Source organism: Nicotiana sylvestris, chromosome 8 (genome assembly GCF_000393655.2).
Source record: "Nicotiana sylvestris chromosome 8, ASM39365v2, whole genome shotgun sequence".
Lineage (NCBI taxonomy): Eukaryota > Viridiplantae > Streptophyta > Magnoliopsida > Solanales > Solanaceae > Nicotiana > Nicotiana sylvestris.
The window spans coordinates 218,137,304-218,157,692 of record NC_091064.1 but is presented as its reverse complement, the minus strand read 5'-3'; the positions used below and the strand labels follow the sequence as shown (position 1 = coordinate 218,157,692).

General features: G+C 39.2%; 1 protein-coding gene across 1 annotated transcript; it reads left to right on the top strand.

Moving 5' to 3' along the window:
- The first annotated feature begins 10,534 nt into the window (after window positions 1–10,534).
- Window positions 10,535–11,167, top strand: LOC138876365 (uncharacterized). Its single transcript, XM_070155278.1, has one exon. The coding sequence runs from the start codon at window positions 10,535–10,537 to the stop codon at window positions 11,165–11,167; it is 633 nt and encodes a 210-aa protein (XP_070011379.1).
- Window positions 11,168–20,389: the final 9,222 nt, after the last annotated feature.

Here is a 20,389-nt window from a genome sequence, read left to right as displayed (position 1 = left end):
TTCTTGATTTTATATAATTTCGCAACAGATTGGGCATGTAGATGATGTGGGAATCCATCATTGGATGCATTGCGGGTGAAATTTGTGGCTGCATCGAAGCTGAACTTCGCTTCCAATCATCTCGCTCAAGCATATTGTACAAATTTCTGCATGACTCAACTACATCTCTATGTCCCTCTCTGTTAGATCACGTACACACCACTTTATGATTCCAATAGTCGCCGCACATGTGAATGCAATCACAACCCCAAAAAAAGCATAGGATTTTGATGCGGGCTTTGACCAGCTACCATAGGGGTCTATGTGTTGCGGAACAACATGGCTTTCAGACAGTAGAATTAACTCGAAAACTGATTTAGGCATTGTATCACTTTATTTCATATAATGCCGTGACAGATTGGGCAGGTAGTAGATGTGGGAGTCTATCCTCGGATGCATTACAGGTGTAATTTGTGGTTGCATCCAAGCTGAACTTCGCCTCCAGTCATCTCGCTCAAGCATATTGTACAAATTTCTGTAGGATGCTCCTGCATCTCTATGTCCCTCTCCACTAGATCACGTACACACTACTTTCTAATGCCAATAGTCACGACACACGTGAATGCCATCACAACCCTGATAAATGCGTAAGATTTTCACGCGGGCTTTGTCCAGCTACCATGGGGGTGCACGTGTTGTGCAACAACATGGCTTTCAAATAGTAGAGTTAACCCGGAAACCAATTTGGACATTCTAGAACTTTATTTCATATAATGCCGTGACAGATTTGGTAGGTAGTAGATCGAGACATCCATCTATGTATGCAATGCAGGTGAAACTTATGGCCGCATGGAAGCTCAACGTCTCCTCAAATTGTTTCTTTTACGCATTTGTTAGGCTTACCTAGTTGTAGAGACTAGGTGCCGTCACGATAGTTCACAGAGGGCGAACTGGGGTCGTGACACAGTTGTAACAAAGAAAAATTATAAGTTAACCTATACACTACTTGATTTTATATAATTTCGCCACAGATTGGGCATGTAGCAGATGTGGGAATCTATCCTTGGATGCATTGTGGGTGAAATTTTGTGGCTGCATTGAAGCTGAACTTCGCCTCCAATCATCTTGCTTAAGCATATTGTGCAAATTTCTGCAGGACGCTCCTGCATCGCTATGTCCCTCTCTACTAGATCACGTACACACCACTTTCTGATGCCAATTGTCACCGCACACGTGAGTTCCATCACAACCCCGATAAAAGCATAGGATTTTCACACGATCTTTGCCCAACTACCACGACGATGTACGTGTTGTGTAGCAACATGGCTTTCGGACAGTAGAATTAACCCGAAAACCAATTTGGACATTGTAGCACTTTATTTTATATAATGCCGCGACAGATTGGGCAGGTAGTAGATCTAGACATCCATCTATGGATGCAATGCGGGTGAAACTTATGGCCGCATGGAAGCTCAATGTCTCCTCCAATCATCTCGTTCAAGAAGATCGTACAATTTTGACTATGTATAAGATTTTCAAAAAGTTTTTACTAATATATAGAAGATGCACGTGTGACGCACGAGATGTACGTGAGGTGCACACGAGATGACAATGTTTTCAGCATAAACAGGTAGTGATCCAAAGGTCCATTTTTTGTTCTATAGATTGAAATTTGATTTTGAGACTTCCGGGAGTTTGATAGTGAATTATAACTAATTAATAAAGCAAATAAAAAAAATACTAAAATACAGAAAGTAAATCCAAGCTTTGAAATTCAACTGCACGTGTGGCCTATATCTAAGTGACAATTAAGAATTACTGAACATTAAAATACACCCCATCCCACAAAATAGTATAGTAAAGAAGAATATTCCACTTGATAACATAGTTCTCGTAGCTAAAATTATGACAGTTGTAAAAAACTAAACTTATTAGTTAACCTATACACTACTTGATTTTATAATTTCGCGACAAATTGGGCATGTAGCAGATGTGGGAATGCATCCTTGGATGCATTGCGGGTAAAATTTGCGGATGCATCGAAGCTGAAATTCGCCTCTAGTCATCTTGCTCAAGCATATTGTACAAATTTCTACACGATGCTCCTGCATCTCTATGTTTCTCTCCGCTAGATCACGTTTGCACCACTTTTTGATGGTAATAGTCACCGCACATGTGAGTGCCATCACAACCCCGATAAAAGTATAGGATTTTCACGCGGGCTTTGTCCAGCTACCACGGGGGTGCACGTGTTGCGCAACAACATGGCTTTTGGATAGTAGAATTAACCCAAAAACCAATTTGGACAATGTAGCACTTTATTTCTTAAAATGCCGCGACAGATTGGGCAGGTAGTAGATCTGGACATCCATCTATGGATGCGATGCGGGTGAAACTTATGGCTGCATGGAAGCTCAACGTCTCCTCCAATCATCTCGTTCATGTAGATTGTACAAATTTGACTATGTATAAGATTTTCGAAAAGTATTTACTAATATATAGAAGATGCACGTGTGACGCACGAGATGCACGTGAGGTGCACACGAGATGACATTGTTTTGAGCATAAGCATATAATGATTTAAAGGTCCATTTTTGTATCGAAATTCAATTTCGAGACTTCCGATAGTTTGATAATGAATTATATCTAATTAATAAAGCAAATTAAAAAAATACTAAAATACAGAAAGTAAATCCAAGCCTTGAAATTCAACTGCACATGTGGCCTGCATCTAGGTGACAATTGAGAATTACTAGACATTAAAATACATCCCATCCCACAAAATAGTATAGTAAAGAAAAATATTTAACTTGATAACATAATTCTAATAGCCAAAATTCTTACAGTTGTAACAAACTAAAATTATTAGTTAACTTATACACTTCTTGATTTTATATAATTTCGCAACAGATTGGGCATGTAGATGATGTGGGAATCCATCATTGGATGCATTGCGGGTGAAATTTGTGGCTGCATCGAAGCTGAACTTCGCCTCCAGTCATCTCGCTCAAGCATATTGTACAATTTCTACAGGACGCTCCTGCATCACTATGTTTCTCTCCGCTAGATCACGTACACACCATTTTCTGATGCCAATAGTCATCGCACACGTGAGTGCCATCACAACCCAGATAAAAGCATAGGATTTTCACACGGGCTTTGTCCAGCTACCACGGGGGTGCACATGTTGTGCAGCAACATGGCTTTCTGACAGTAGAATTACCCGAAAACCAATTTGGACATTGTAGCACTTTATTTCATATAATGCTGCGACAGATTGGACATGTAGTAGATTAGGAGATCCATCTATTTATGTAATGCGGGTGTAACCTATGGCAGCATGGAAGCTCAACGTCTCCTCTAATAATCTCATTCAAGCAGATCGTACAAATTTTGACTCTGTATAAAATTTTCGAAAAGTTTTTACTAATATATAGAAGATACACGTGTGACGCACGAGATGCACGTGAGGTGCACACGAGATGACATTGTTTTGATCATAAGCATGTAATGATCCAAAAGTCCATTTTTAGTTCTAGAATCGAAATTCGATTTCGAAACTTCCGATAGTTTGATAATGAATTATATCTAATTAATACAACAAATAAAAAAAATACTAAAATACAGAAAGTAAATCCAAGCCTTGTAATTCAACTAAACATGTGGCCTACATCTAGGTGACAATTGAGAATTACTAGACATTAAAATACATCCCATCCCACAAAATAGTATAGTAAAGAAGAATATTCAACTTGATAACATAATTCTCATAGCTAAAATTCTAGCAGTTGTAACAAACTAAATTATTAATTAACTTATACAATACTTGATTTTATATAATTTCGCAACAGATTGGGCATGTAGATGATGTGGGAATCTATCCTTGGATGCATTGCGAGTGAAATTTGTGGCTGCATCTAAGCTGAACTTCACCTCCAGTCATCTCGCTTAAGCACATTGTACAAATTTCTGCAGGATGCTCCAGCATCTCTATGTCCCTCTCCGCTAGATAACGTACACACCACTTTCTGATGCCAATACTCACCACACACGTGAGTGCCATCATGACCTAGATAAAAGCATAGGATTTTCACGGGGGCTTTGCCCAACTACCACGGGGGTGCACGTGTCATGCAACAACATGGCTTTAGGACAGTAGAATTAACCCGAAAACCAATTTGGACATTGTAGCACTTTATTTCATATAATGCCGCGACAGATTGAACAGGTAGTAGATCTGGACATCCATCTATATATGCAATACAAGCGAAACTTATGGCCGCATGGAAGCTCAACGTCTCCTCCAATCATCTCGTTCAAGCAGATCGTACAAATCTTGACCCTGTATAAAATTTTCGATAAGTTTTTACTAATATATAGAAGATGCATGTGTGACGCACGAGATGCATGTGAGCTGCACACGAGATGACATTGTTTTGAGCATAAGCATGTAATGATCCAAAGGTCCATTATTAGTTCTACAAATCAAAATTTGATTTCGAGGCTTCCGGAAGTTTGATAATGAATTATATCTAATTAATAAAGCAAATAAAACAAATACTAAAATACACAAAGTAAATCTAAGCCTTGAAAATCAACTGCACATGTGGCCTACATCTAAGTGACAATTGAGAATTACTAAACATTAAAATACACCCCATTCCACAAAATAGTATAGTAAAGAAGAATATTCCACTTGATAACATAATTCTCGTAGCTAAAATTCTGACAGTTGTGACAAACTAAAATTATTAGTTAACTTATACACTACTTGATTTTATAATTTCGTGACAGATTGGGCATGTAGCAGATGTGGGAATCCATCCTTGGATGCATTGTGGGTGATTTTTGTGGCTGCATCGAAGCTGAACTTCACCTCCAATCATCTCGCTCAAGCATATTGTACAAATTTATGCAGGAACTCTTCTAGATCACGTACACACCACTTTCTGATGCCAATAGTCACCGCACACATGAGTGCCATCACAACCTCGATAAAATCATAGGATTTTCATGCGGGCGTTGACCAGATTCTACAGGGGGTGCACATGTTGTGCAACAACATGGCTTTTGGACAATAGAATTAACCCGAAAACCAATTTGGACATTGTAGCACTTTATTTCATATAATGCCACGACAAATTGGGCAGGGATTAGATCTGGATATCCATCTATAGATGCACTGCGGGTGAAACTTATGGCCGCATGGAAGCTCAACGTCACCTCCAATCATCTCTTTCAAGTCTATCGTACAAATTTTGACCCTGTATAAGATTTTCGAAAAGTTTTACTAATATATAAAAGATGCATGTGAGGTGCACAGGAGATGACATTGTATTAAGCATAAGCATGTAATGATCCAAAGGTCCATTTTTAGTTCTAGAGATCTAAATTTGATTTCTAGACTTCCGGGAGTTTGATAATGAATTATACCTAGTTAATAAAGTAAATAAAAAAATACTAAAATACAGAAAGTAAATCCAAGCCTTGAAATTCAACTGCACATGTGGCCTAAATCTAGGTGACAATTGAGAATTACTGGACATTAAAATACATCCCATCCCACAAAATAGTATATTAAAGAAGAATATTCCACTTGATAACATAGTTCTCGTAGCTAAAATTCTTATAGTTATAACAAACTAAAATTATTATTTAACCTATACACTACTTGATTTTATATAATTTCGCGACAGATTGGGCATGTAGCAGATGTGGGAATCCATTCTTGGATGCATTGCGGGTGAAATTTGTGGCTGCATCTAAGCTAAACTTCACCTCCAATTATCTCGTTCAAGCATATTGTACAAATTTCTGCAGGACTCTCTCGCGTCTCTATGTCCCTCTCTACTAGATCACGTACACACCACTTTCTGATGCTAATAGTCAATGCACACGTGAGTGCCATCACAACCCCGATAAAATCATAGGATTTTCATGCGGGCTTTGACCAGATACCACAGGGGGTGCATGTGTTGCACAGAAACATGGCTTTTGGATAGTAGAGTTAACCCGAAAACCAATTTGGACATTGTAGTACTTTATTTCATATAATGCCGTGACAAATTGGTCAGGGAGTAGATCTAGACATCCATCTATGGATGCAATGCGGGTGAAACTTATGGCCGCATGGAAGCTCAACGTCACCTCCAATCATCTCTTTCAAGCAGATCGTACAAAGTTTGACCCTGTATAAGATTTTCGAAAAGTTTTACTAATATATAGAAGATGCACGTGTGACGCATGAGATGCATGTGAGGTGCACACGAGATGACATTGTTTTAAGCATAAGCATGTAATGATCCATAGGTCCATTTTTAGTTCTAGAGATCGAAATTCGATTTCTAGACTTCCGGGAGTTTGATAACGAATTATATCTAATTAATAAAGCAAATAAAAAAATACTAAAATACAGAAAATAAATCCAAGCCTTGAAATTCAACTGCACATGTGGCCTACATCTAGGTGACAATTACTAGACATTAAAATACATCCCATCCCACAAAATAGTAAAGTAAAGAAGAATATTCCACTTGATAACATAGTTCTCGTAGCTAACCCGCCGCCCCTGAAACCCCTCCCCTCTCTCAAACTCTTTCGAACATTCCCTAACCCTAGCCGTCTCTCACCGTCTTCAACCTTAAAACCACCGGAATCCATGGCTTCTCAGGCCATGGGAGCCCTATACTTACCTCCTTTTGCTCTTATATACTTGATACTTGAAGATTCGAGGTCTAACCTCGAAGGTTTTCACTCAGGCCTCCGCCGATTCAAGGTTCCACGGCCCTCTCCGGCTCTGTTCCTGTAACACCCCGTAAAAATTCGACTTAGGTATGAATGAGTTAAAGGAATAGTTAGGATATATTTTGAACATGTGAAGTCCCATCGGGATGATTATGGATGAAATAGTTAATTCAAAATCAAGATGGAAAGTGAGGTGCATAAGATTTGACAAAATCGACTAAGTTTGTAGAAGGTTCATATTCCAGCAAGTTTTAGTGAAAATTTGTAAGGGTTTTGGGAAAACTCAAAGAATATAAGTTGTAGGTGTTTGAAATTTCTTTCCAATGATATATTGTGGAGCCCAAACGAAGCTCTGTACAAAATGTTATGCCCGTTTTACAAAGAGGCATGCAACCACCGCAGTCCTGCCGTGTTTTACCGCGACCGCAGTGGCGAGGCAGTGTCTCAGCGATTTACCACGGTCGAGACCGCGGTCGCACCAACCGGGATGTGGTGGATGACTTTGGAAGTCATTTTTAGCCCTATTTCATCCCCCACAGCCCCAAAACATGAACACTTTCTTTGGAAAGTAAAGCTCTCAAAAACCTAACTCCTTAAGGGTTCTTCCACCACCCAAGGTAAGTTCTAATGGTGATTCTAAATTAATTTCAATTTTCCAACATCTTATTAATATGGTTAAACCCTCCATTTCATTAGATGTTCGATTGAGACATCATTGTTGAGAGAAGGAAGCCTAGAACTCGAATTCAAAGGGTTTGAACTTAAAACATGTAATGTCTTCACCCTCTAATTGGTTCTAGCATTGTTTTAATGATTATATACCCTAGTTCACGAGATATGAGTTGATGGGTTTGATATAAAAGCATGAACTATTATAGGGTTGGGGTGTTGAGTGTTGATTACTGGTTAAGGGTGTTGTTTACATTATCGGTGATGAAGAATAATGTTGATATAATCATTTGAGACTTTAAAATTTATCTAGGAACAAGAGAATGGGTTGTTGGGTGTAGAGACACCATTAATAAGGGCTATGAAGCTTTATTTTGACCAAGTGTTTGATGAAATGCTTAAGTGACCAAAACATGAGCATCATAGCTAATATGGAATCCCTTTGACTTGTATTGCTATAGATTAAAGTTGAAAGGGTTGACAAACATTGTATTACGCTCAAGGGCAGGAAGTTAAGGTATGTAAGGCTAACTCTTTACGTTTGGGAATGTCTATGATTCTCCCTACGTCCCATTCATTATGACCATTAACAGTTTCCTCAGAAAGTAACTATGCCTTAGTTCCCTGAATAATAGTAGAACTTCTATTCTCTAGATGACATAGTCTCATAATCATTGGATATTATATGAGTTTCAGTTATGATAAATCAACTTATTATGAATACTCATCTCAGTCTAATCCTATACACTTTTTCAGTATCATGTAACATGGTATGGCTCATTATTTCAGTATCATGTATTGTAATATGATTCTCAGTTCCTGATTTTATATTCTTGAATATTGAACACCTGTATTTGGGCCTGAGGCCGCAGTTCATGCTTTATGCATCTTTGGGCCTGAGGCTACGGTTATGTATACGTAACTTGGGTCCGAGGCTGCAGTTGTGCACTTATATATATATATATATATATATATATACATATTGGGCCTGAGGCCGCAGTTTAATATTCAGTTAAACAAGTTGTTCATCATTTAGAAGAGGGTGTATTCACATCCTTACTTCCTTGTTCAGTTATCAGTTTATCAGCTAGTAGTTCAGTTTCATATTTCTTTTGTTAAGCTATTTTACATACCAGTACAATTCAAATGTACTGACATCCTTTTTTCCCAGGGCCTACATCTCACGATGCAGGTAACGATTTTTAGGTTGACAATTCTGCTTACTAGGACATCTCATATTAGCTATTGGTGAGCCCCAGTCTTCCGGGGCCTTATCTCTCTGTTGTTTTAGTCTCTATAGTATTTCAGTTAATAAGGTATACCGGGGACCTTGTACCGGTAAATAGTTAGCATTTTCAGCATTCTTTAGAGGCTTCGTACACTATAACCCAGTCAGTCAGATATTAGCAGGCTTTCATGTGTTAGCCTTGTCGACTACTTGTTTATACTTGCAGACCTTTCAGTATTTTCCGCATCTATGGTATTTTAGTCAGACTCTTTAGTAGATTATCATGTTTTATATTTACCTCTAGCTCATAGTTATACCACGTGTTGATCCAGCCATGCAGTTGGTTCGCTCGGTCACATGCAGTCAGGCACTAAGTGCCGTGTTACGCCCAGACCATGGTTTTGGGCGTGACAAAGCTTGATATCAGAGCCCTAGGTTCAAGAGTCCTAGGGAGTCTATGAAGCCATGTCCAGTGGGGTCTCTTTTATGTGTGTGTGCGCGCCACACATGTAAATAGTTGACCACCAAGACATCTAGGATTATTCCATTTCTTTCATACTCTAGATCGTGAATTAGAGCTATGATTTCAGGAATCTTTCTAACCCATGCGAATCTTGTATTTTAGAAAAATGCATGCAAAAAGAAAGTACACCAGCAGGGCCACGGCTACTAGCCAGGGGGCCACGACTAATGTTGCTCAGGAGGAGGGCACTCCGGCCTAGGGGGTTGCACCGGGCTCAGTGCCTAGTGCTTCAAACATGGATGTCAGGGGAGCTATCCAATTGCTCACCTAGATTGTTGCTACTCAGGCTCAAAGGAAGGGAACAAGTGATGTTCATGAGACAGGTAGTTCCAGGTCTAGGGAATTCCTCAACATGAAACCTCCAGTCTTCACAGGGTCCAAAAAGGATGAGGATCCGCAAAACTTCATTGATGTGGTTCAAAAGATATTTCGAGTGATGCATGCTACAGACACTAAGGCAGCAGAGCTTGCTGCATACCAGCTGAAGGATGTTGCCAACACTTGGTATGAAACATGGGAAGAGTCCCGAGGGGAGGATGCAGATCCTGCGATTGGAAAGAGTTTGCAGATATGTTCCTTGAGCACTTTCTACCCATTGAGGTCTTGGAAGCTAAGGCTTTGGAGTTTGATAGACTCAGACAGAATCATATGAGTGTAAATGAGTACTACCTCAAGTTCATCTCTCTAGCCAAGTATGCTCCGGAAATGGTACGTGATATGAGGGCTAGAGTTAGGCGGTTTGTATTGGGGCTTTCAGATGATTTGTTTGCTGATGCTAATATAGCTTCTTAGAATAATGACATGACCATCACTAAGATGGTTGCCTTTGTTCAAGGGAACGAAGACAGGTTGAAGGAAGAAGAGCAGCTACGGAGAGAGAAGGAGAGGGAATTCAGCAAGAGAGCTAATTATGCAGGAAATTTCAACCATGGGGGATCTCAAGCAGGAGGCAATTGCCAATTTTTCAAGAAATCAAAATCAGGACCTGCTCCATCTTCAGCTAGTGCACCATTTCAGAGGTCAAAGTTTAACAAGAAAAACCAAATTTTAGAACAACAGACTCACAGTCACATGCTAGTGTGGGCTACAGAGTCCCTGGTTACCCTATTTGCAACACTTGTGGTAAGAGGCACCCAGGGTTCTATCATTTGGGCAAAAATGTTTGCTTTGGGTGCAGTCAGCAGGGCCACTTCTTGAGGGATTGTCCATCGGCAAAACAGAACAATGGCGGCAATGTAGCTCAGTCCACTAATTCAGTAGCCCAGAATAACTCTCAGGCCCAACAAGGGCGCGGTGTAGCAAAGTCTAATAATGTAGGCGATGGTCGAAACCACTTGTATGCACTGGAAGACCGTTAGGATACAAAGGCTCGTGGAGATGTTGTCACAGATATGCTAACAATATTCACTTTTGATGTCTATGCTCTTATAGATCCGGGATCCACCCTATCTTATGTAACCCCATATATTGCAAAGAAATTTGGGATAGAACCAGAAAAGTTGTGTGAACCCTTTGGAGTGTCCACTCCAGTTGGAGAATCAGTTATAGCAAGGTGTATCTATAGGGGATGTCCAGTCAAAGTGCATCATCGTCTTACTGTAGCAGACTTAATAGAATTGGAGATGTTAGACTTCGATGTGATCATGGGCATGGATTGGTTAGAGTCATGTTATGCCAAAGTGGGTTGTAGAACCAAAATAGTAAGTTTTGAATTTCCCGGTGAACCAGTCTTAGAATGGAAGGGTGATGTAGTAGCACCTGGGGGTAGGTTTATTTCCTATCTTAAAGCTAGAAAGATAATCTCCAAAGGATATATCTATCACCTGGTTCGAGTTAAGGATGCAGATGCTCTGATCCCCACTCTCCAGTCGGTACCAATTGTAAATGAGTTTCCAGAAGTGTTTCCCAAAGATCTCCCTGGAATTCCTCTCGATAGAGAGATTGACTTTAGAATTGATCTATTTCCAGGAACTAAGCCAATATCTATTCCACCTTACAGAATGGCTCCAGCAGAGTTGAAATAGTTAAAAGTCCAGTTGAAAAACCTTCTAGATAAGAGATTTATAAGGCCAAGTGTCTCACCTTGGGGCGCACCGGTCTTGTCTGTCCGAAAGAAGGATGGGTCTTTGCGTATGTGCATTGACTATCGTCAGTTGAATAAAGTCACCATCAAGAACAAGTACCCTCTTCCCAGAATAGATGATTTATTTGATCAACTTCAGGGTGCCCAGTGTTATTCCAAGATTGACCTCAGATCAGGATACCATCAGTTGACGGTTAAGGAAGTTAATATTCCAAAAACAGCTTTTAGGACTCGATATGGGCATTTCGAATTTTTGGTAATGTCATTTGGTTTAACGAATGCACCAGCAGCTTTCATGGATCTTATGAATAGGGTCTTCAAGACTTTTCTTGATTTGTTTGTTATCGTGTTTATTGATGACATCTTGATTTATTCCCGTAGTGAGACTGACCATGTAGAACATCTCAGAATTGTGTTGCAGACACTGCAGGATCACAAGCTATATGCAAAATTTTCTAAGTGTGAATTGTAGTTGAAATTAGTAGCGTTTTTGGGCCATGTCATCTCAAGGGAAGGCGTGAAGGTGGACTTTCAGAAAATAGAGGCAACGAAGAATTGGCCTAGACCCACCTCTGTATCTGATATAAGGAGTTTCTTGGGTCTAGCAGGCTATTATATGCGTTTCGTAGAGGGATTTTCTTCTATCTCGTCCCCTTTGAGTAGATTAACTCAGAAGAAAGTCAAGTTTCAATGGTCGAACGCGTGCGAGAAAAGTTTTGAGGAGTTAAAGAAGAGATTGACTTCAGCTCCAGTCCTGACACTACCAGAAGGAACCGAAGGGTTCGTTGTTTATTGTGATGCTTCAGGGGTTGGTCTTGGGTATGTATTAATGCAGCACAGTAAAGTCATAGCCTACGCGTTGAGACATCTCAAGGGTCACGAGAAGAATTATCCGACTCATGACCTTGAATTAGCAGCTGTGGTGTTCGTGCTTAAGATCTGGCGCCATTATTTGTTAGGGGAACATCTTGACATTTTTACAGATCACAAGAGTCTCCAGTACAACTTCAAGCAAAGAGAATTAAATCTACGTCAGAGAAGGTGGCTCGAATTACTTAAAGATTATGATGTTGATATCCTCTATCATCCGGGGAAAGCAAATGTTGTAGCCGATACTCTCAGTCGGCGTTCTATGGGCAGCTTAGCTCACATTGAGGCAGACAAGCAAATTATGATGAAGGAAGTCCACCACTTAGCAAATCTAGGAGTTCGACTTTTGGACTTCGAAGATGGTGGTGTTGTTCTCCAGAACAGGGCTGAATCCTCCTTAGTAGCCTAAGTAAAAGAAAAACAATTCAGTGATCCCTACTTATTGCAGCTGAAAGAAGGAATTCATAAACACAAGACTATGGCTTTTGAACAAGGGGGAGATGATGGTACTTTAAGATACAGAAGCAGACTATGCGTTCCAGACATAGATGGGCTCAAAGAGCAAATTATGTCAGAAGCCCACAATTCTAGGTATTCTATTCACCCAGGTTCCACAAAGATGTATCATGATCTTAAGGAGGTTTATTGGTGGAACGATATGAAAAAGAATATAGCAGATTTCGTGGCAAAGTGTCCAAATTGTCAGCAGGTGAAAGTCGAACACCAGAGACTAGGCAGTTTAACTCAGAATATAGAAATTCCCATATGGAAATGGGAGATGATAAACATGGACTTAATAATAGGTCTACCTTGCTCGTTCTGGAAGCATGATTTGATTTGGGTGATTGTAGACCGACTTACCAAGTCAGCTCACTTCTTGCCAGTGAAGACTACAGATTCGGCTGAGGATCATGCCAAGTTGTATATCAAAGAAATTGTCCGATTGCATGGGACTCCTTTGTCCATTATCTCAGATCATGGTGCTCAGTTCACAACAAACTTTTGGAAATCCTTTTAGAAGGGATTGGGCATAAGGGTGACCTCAACACCACTTTTCATCCTCAGACAGATGGCTAGGCGGAACACACCATTCAGACTCTTGAGGATATGTTGAGGGCATGTGTTATTGATTTTAAAGGTAATTGGGACGATCATCTACCGGTCATTGAGTTTGCTTATAATAATAGCTATCACTCTAGTATCAAGATGGAACCATACGAAGCTCTGTATGGGTGAAGGTGTAGATCACCAATTGGTTGGTTCGAAGTCGGAGAAGCAGAGTTGTTAGGACCTGATTTGGTCTATCAGTCCATGGAGAAAGTCAACATGATACAAAGTCATTTGAAGACGGCTCAAAGTTGCCAAAAGTCCTATTCGGACGTACGATGTAGAGACTTAGAATTCCAAGTTGATGATTGGGTGTTTCTGAAAGTATTTCCCATGAAAGGCGTTATGAGATTTGGGAAGAAGGGGAAACTTATTCCCTGCTATATTGGTCCATATAGAATCATGCGAAGGATCAGACATGTGGCTTATGAGTTAGAATTGCCACAAGAACTAGCTGCTGTACACCTAGTGTTTCATGTGTCCATGTTGAAGAAATTCATGGGAGACCCGTCACTTGTGGTTCCTACAGAGGTTATAGGGGTTAAAGACATCCTGTATTATGAAGAAATTCTAGTGGCTATTCTTGATCGTCAAATTTGCAAGCTCAGAACTAAGGAAATTGCTTTAGTAAAAGTGCTTTGGAGGAATCAAAAGGCTGGAGAGGCTACATGGGAAGCCGAGGGGGACATGAAGTCCAGATATCCCCATCTCTTTGAAGAGCAAAAGGAAATTGTGGAAGGTAATTAACCTTTCCATTCAGGTCTTATATTATAATCTCTATGCCCTTCAGTATTTACTCAGCTTAGTATTTAGTAATCACATGCTCGTTCAGTTTGATATACATGTATTCATGATATTTCAGTATTCTCATATCTCCATCACACCCGTTTAATGTCCATAGATAGCCATGGTTGCAGCCAGGACCATCATTCGAGGACGAATGATTCCAAGGGGGAGATAATGTAACACCCCGTAAAAATTTGGCTTATGTATAAATGAATTAAAGGAGTAGTAAGGATATATTTTGAACATGTGAAGTCCCATCGGGATGATTATGGGTGAAAATAGTTATTTCAAAATCAAGATGGAAAGTGAGGTGCATAAGATTTGACAAAATCGACTAAGTTTGCAGAAGGTTCGTATTCCAGCAGGTTTTAGTAAATATTGTAAGAAATTTGGGAAAAATCAAATCATGAAAGTTGTAGAACATTGAAATATCTTTCTAGCGATACATTGTAGAGCTCAAACTAAGCTTTGTGCAAAAAGTTATGTCCGTTTTACAGAGAGGTGTGCAAGCACCGCGGTCCTGCCGCGTTTTACCGCGGCCGCGGTGGCAAGGAAGTGTCTCAGCGATTTACCATGGTCGGGACTGTGGTCGTACCAACTGCAACGCGTTAAATGACTTGGGAAGTCGTTTTTAGCCCTATTTCATCTCCCACAGCCCCAAAACATGAAAACTTGCTCTAGAAAGTAAAGCTCTCAAAAACCGAACTCCTTAAGGGTCCCTCCACCACCCAAGGTAAGTTCTAATGGTGATTCTAACTTAATTTAAATTTCCCAACATCTTATTAACATGGTTAAACCCTCCATATCATTAGATATTCGATTGGGACATCATTGTTGAGAGAAGGAAGCCTATAACTCGAATTCAAAGGGTTTGAACTTCAAAAAGGTAATGTCTTCACCTTCTAATTGATTCTAGCATTGGTGTAATGATTATAAACCCTAGTTCATGAGATATGAGTTGATGGGTTTGATAGAAAAGCATGAACGATTATAGGGTTGGGGTGTTGAGTGTTGATTATTGGTTAAAGGTGTTGTTTACATTATGGGTGATGAAGAATAATGTTGATATAATCATTTGAGACTTTAAAATTTATCTAGGAACAAGAGAATGGGTTGTTGGGTGTAGAGACACCATTAATAAGGACTATGAAGCTTTATTTTGACCAAGTGTTTGATAAAATGCTTAAGTGACCAAAACATGGGCATCATAGCTAATATGGAATCCCTTTGACTTGTATTGCTATGGATTAAAGTTGAAAGGGTTGACAAACATTGTATTACGCTCAAGGGCAGGAAGTTAAGGTATGTAAGGCTAACTCTTTACGTTTGGGAATGTCTATGATTCTCCCTACGTCCTATTCATTATGACCAGTACCAGTTTCCTCAGAAAGTAACTATGCCTCTATTCCCTGAATAGTAGTAGAACTTCTATTCTCTAGATGGCATAGTCTCATAATCATTCGATATTCTATGAGTTTCAGTTATGATAAATCAACTTATTATGAATACTCATCTCAGTCTAATCCTATTCACTTTTCCAGTATCATGTAACTTGGTATGGCTCATTATTTCAGTATCATGTATTGTAATATGATTCTCAGTTCCTGATTTTATATTCTTGAATGTTGAACACCTGTATTTGGGCCTGAGGCCGCAGTTCATGCTTTATGCATCTTTGGGCCTAAGGCCGCAGTTATGTATACGTATACTTGGGCTTGAGGCCGTAGTTGTGCACACACACACACACACACACACACATATATATATATATATATATACACACACATATTGGGCTTGATGCCACATTTTAATATTCAGTTTAATAGGTTGTTCATCATTCAAAAGAGGGGGTATTCACATCCTTACTTCCTTATTCAGTTATCAGTTTATCAACTAGCAGTTCAGTTTCAATTTCAGTATTTACAGTTCTTTTGTTTAGCTATTTTACATACCAGTACAATTCAAATGTACTGACGTCCCTTTTTCCTGGGGCCTACATCTCGCGATGCAGGTAACGATTTTCAGGTTGACGATTCTGCTTGCTAGGACATCTCATATCAGCTATTGGTGAGCCCCAGTCTTCTGGGGGCTTATCTCTCTTTGTTTTAGTTATTACAATATTTCAGTTAATAAGGTATACCGGGGACCTTATCCCGGTAAACAATTAGCATTTTTAGCATTCTTTAGAGGTTTCGTAGACTATAACCCAGTCAGTCAGATATTAGCAGGCTTTCATGTGCTAGCCTTGTCGGCTGCTTGTTTATACTTGTAGACCTTTCAGTATTTTTAGCATCTATGGTATTTCAATCAGACTCTTTAGTAGATTATCATGTTTTATATTTACCTCTAGCTTATAGTTATACCATGTGTTGATCCAGCCATGCAGTTGGTTTGCCTGGTCACATGCAGTCAGGCACCGAGTGCCGTGTTACGCCCAGACCATGGTTCGAGGCATGATAGTTCCGGCATTCCATGGTGGTTTGAGCCTGATTCTTACCTCTCTGACTCAGATCAGTGACTTTTCAAAGCCTTTCTCATCTTTAGGGTTCTTCTGAAACCCCAACCTTTTGAGGTTTTCTCCTATTTCTTTAGATCCGTTGTGTATCTATGCTCTCCTTGAGTTTTCAAATGATTACCCTAACTTTTCTTTCAAAAATTACTTTCAAAACCGCTTCTTTTCTGATCTAGGGTTTTCTGAGAAAATGTTAAGTATTTTCTGACTTTCTTTTTCCTTTATGTGTATTTACTTCTACTGTGATCTTGTATTTTTACCATGTTCTTATATGAATATCTTACTATGTTTTCCTATATGTTTTTCTGCTGTACTTTTCTGGTGTTCTTGTGTTCTTCTACTGTATTTTTCTACTAAGTTCTTAAGTTTCTTTATTTGCCTTTTACTGAGCCCTGTTTAAGTTTCTTCTAGCATGCTTCTTCTACTGTTCTTATCAATATTTTCCATTATGTTCTTTGAATCCTTCTACTGTGCTTGCATGTTACTTTGCTATCATGTTTTCTCATGAGTTTTGTTGTTAAAAGAAGCATGAAAAAGTTTTAGTTCTTTTCTGAAGCTTCTAAACATGTTTCGTTTCAATTGCTTGCCCTCTCCTCTTTGCTTTGTGATTCGCCCTAGCTAGGGTTTTTATTTCAAAAGATCCCTTATTCTTTTAGACTGACTTTGAGTCTCTGAACTGAGTTTGGACTTCTTTGTTTGCATATGATTCTGACTCATTTGCTAAACTCTTCTACACTGAATTTTCTACTGATTTTACAATGGCATGACAATTTTCTTTCATGCTCACATGCTCCTTATATATGATGAACCTCCCTCTAAAGTGACTTTCAAATTTTGTGATTAGTTCGTACTTCCCTCTGATTTTGGTCTGATGGATTTCCTTCCATTGTTTTTCTGATTTCCCTTAAGTTAAAACCTTATCTATTTTTCTGACCCGGTTCATTCATAACAAAGTCTCAGACCCTCTGATTTACTGGTTGTTAATTGATCTTCTTACCTTATTTGCACAAACCGTGTATTATCAAAACCCTGTCCTTAAATGACTTTTATGTATTCAACCCTAATTGCCTACTTTGTACAAACAACAACAACAACAACAACAACCCAGTATAATCCCACTTAGTGGGGTCTGGGGAGGGTAGTGTGTACGCAGACCTTACCCCTACCCTGGGGTAGAGAGGCTGTTTCCAAATAGACCCTCGGCATCCTTCCCTCCAAGAACTTCCCACCTTGCTCTTGGGTAGACTCGAACTCACAACCTCTTAGTTGGAAGTGGAGGTTGTTTACCATCAGAACAACCCCTCTTGTCTACTTTGTACAAAGTGTTTGATTAATTCCTTTCCTTAAATGGTTTTACCCGTTTGAATCTGAATCCCTTAATTAAGGGAAGCCTTGTGTAATTGATTGACAATCAGTTCTTTAACTGTTTTCTTACCTTATTTCTACACTATAAAAGGCACAACCCTCTTTCAAACACTAGACATCAGAATCCTTCTGAACTCATACTCTCTCACAATAACATTCTCTTCTTGTCTGCATTGTGGCCTGTCTACAAGACCTACTGCTTTTCTTTGTTTGTTTTCGTTGAAACTGGTATGTCCTAATTTAAGTTTCAGCATCATCACAATGTGTTTATTTACAACTTTTTGTATCCATGTCTACTTTACTACTTCTGCAAAGTTGAATATTTAACTAGCATGTTAATTTCTTTTGCCTGTTTCTACTGTGAATCCCTGCCCCTGTTTCCCTTTATGTACTTTGAGTTATGGTTTAAAATATGGAAATACGCAAGTAATTGTTCATGGTTTGAGCTTGATCCCTTAGGGGATCCTAACCTCTAAAACAATGTGTTCTAACAGGCTTGTGGGGTGTGCCAGCATTTCCCATTGCTCGGTATGCCCACTATCCTATCCTTGCCTCTATGCCACTTCCCCTTTCCCCCTCTCAGAACTCTGCACTTGCACTCACTCTTAACTTTTAAGTTCTGCCCCCTCCTATGAGCCTTACCTTGGGACCTTGAGTTCCCTCTGAACTTGGACACTTGAGGGCTAGCCCTTCCACACTGTGCTATGACTTAATCCTGCAATGCATTTGGATGTGAGCACTGCCCGGAGTCTATATGAGGCTCTTAAGGAACTCTGACACATCCAAATGAGAGAAAGGCTTTGGGTCTTGATCTTGGGAGTTGATTTACTTCATACTTCAGACAAGAAGTCTAAATCAGGCTCTCTTTGGTTGTAATTTCAATTTTTAAATGTATTTTCTCTATTTTATTTTTGGATTGTAATAACTTTGTAATAAACTTTTGGGGTGATTAGTGAAAAGGGAGGGGTAACCATGCATGCACGGGGTAGATGTCCTGCTCATAGGGTTTTCTGCACTTCTGCATTTATACAGATACCCTGGCTATAGTTTCAGCACTTCTGCATTCATGTAGATTTCCTACTCATAGGGTTTTCTGCACTTTTGCATTTATATAGATACCCTGCCTTTAGGCTTATTAATTTCTGCATTCACATAGATAACTTGTCTATAGGAATTTCTGCATTCATGAAGATAACCTGTCTTTATGAATTTCTGCATTCATGTAGATAACTTGACTATAAGAACTTCTACATTCCCATTTAGATACCATGACTATAAGAATCTCTGCATTCGTATATAGATACCATGTCTATAGGATGCACATGCATGTAGATAATATGCCTATAAGTCCTTTCTGATTCTTGCATACTCGCCTCTCATTAGGCAAACATGTTATAGGTTTTAATAACTAGTGAAATCAAATATCGCGTTCGTAATAAAATGCAGCACCTAGATAATGTGTTTTAAGTTAACAAACACATAGAAAGCATGCCTATAGGGGTTCTAATCAAATCTGAATCGCTTCACTCGCTTGTAAGTTTAAATTGTCAGTAGTAATGCATTATCAATTTCAAAACTTGTATTCTTCTAACCTATCTGTAATCCGTTTACCTCTTCATTTCTGAAATCAGTAGATAGCATGCCTATAGGTCTTCGTCTAACACTTAGGCAAGCCATAAGGTAAACTTGTCTGATTCTTATTAACTACAACCAGCAGGCAGGCCTGATTCGGATTTCTTATCTGAAATATTTAATAAATCAGTTTACCTCAATCTTTTAAGTTTTAATCAAACCCTAAGCAGTATGTGCAAGACATGCTAAACTATGTGCTTTTCTTTGGTTTTAAGGAGGTTTGTTTGAGCCTTGTTTGTTTATATGCTTTCTATCCAAACTTGCTACATGTGTTTTGTTTGTTGCCTTAGAATTTTGCCTTTGAAACTACAAAGCCTAATACACCTTCCCTTTAGGATTAGTAGTCCTAAGTGCCTCCGGGACTGATAGGATTGAGACGGGTAATCACATGCAATAAGTAATTGAGGCCAATCCGCACTTTAATACCTTAATGTGGTGGGAAGGGTAGATATGGATATGATGACCACATGATAATATCTTGTGTAGCCCCTCATTGAGGAGTGATTACTGGATGTTGTGTGGGGTGATCTATATTATTTATAAACCTAGAACCCCATTTTCTTTTACTTGTTTATTTCATGGTTTGCTTTCAAACTATTTTCTCAAATTTCAACTTTTCTTTTCTTTTCTTTTAATTTCACCTATTTGTAACCCTTATGTGCAAATCCCCTCTTATTTGAAGTCTTACTCGCCTTCATGTTATTTGTACTTAAAGTCACAGTCGTAGCCTGGCCGGGAACCACATTAGTGGATCCTGAGGGGTGACTAACACCTTCTCCTCGGGATAATTTCAAGCCCTTACCCAATCTCTGGTTTCCTAAATCAAATTCTTCCTAGTTTCCTAATGCACTCAAATCATTAGGTGGCGACTCTTCAATCCAAACCCAATTC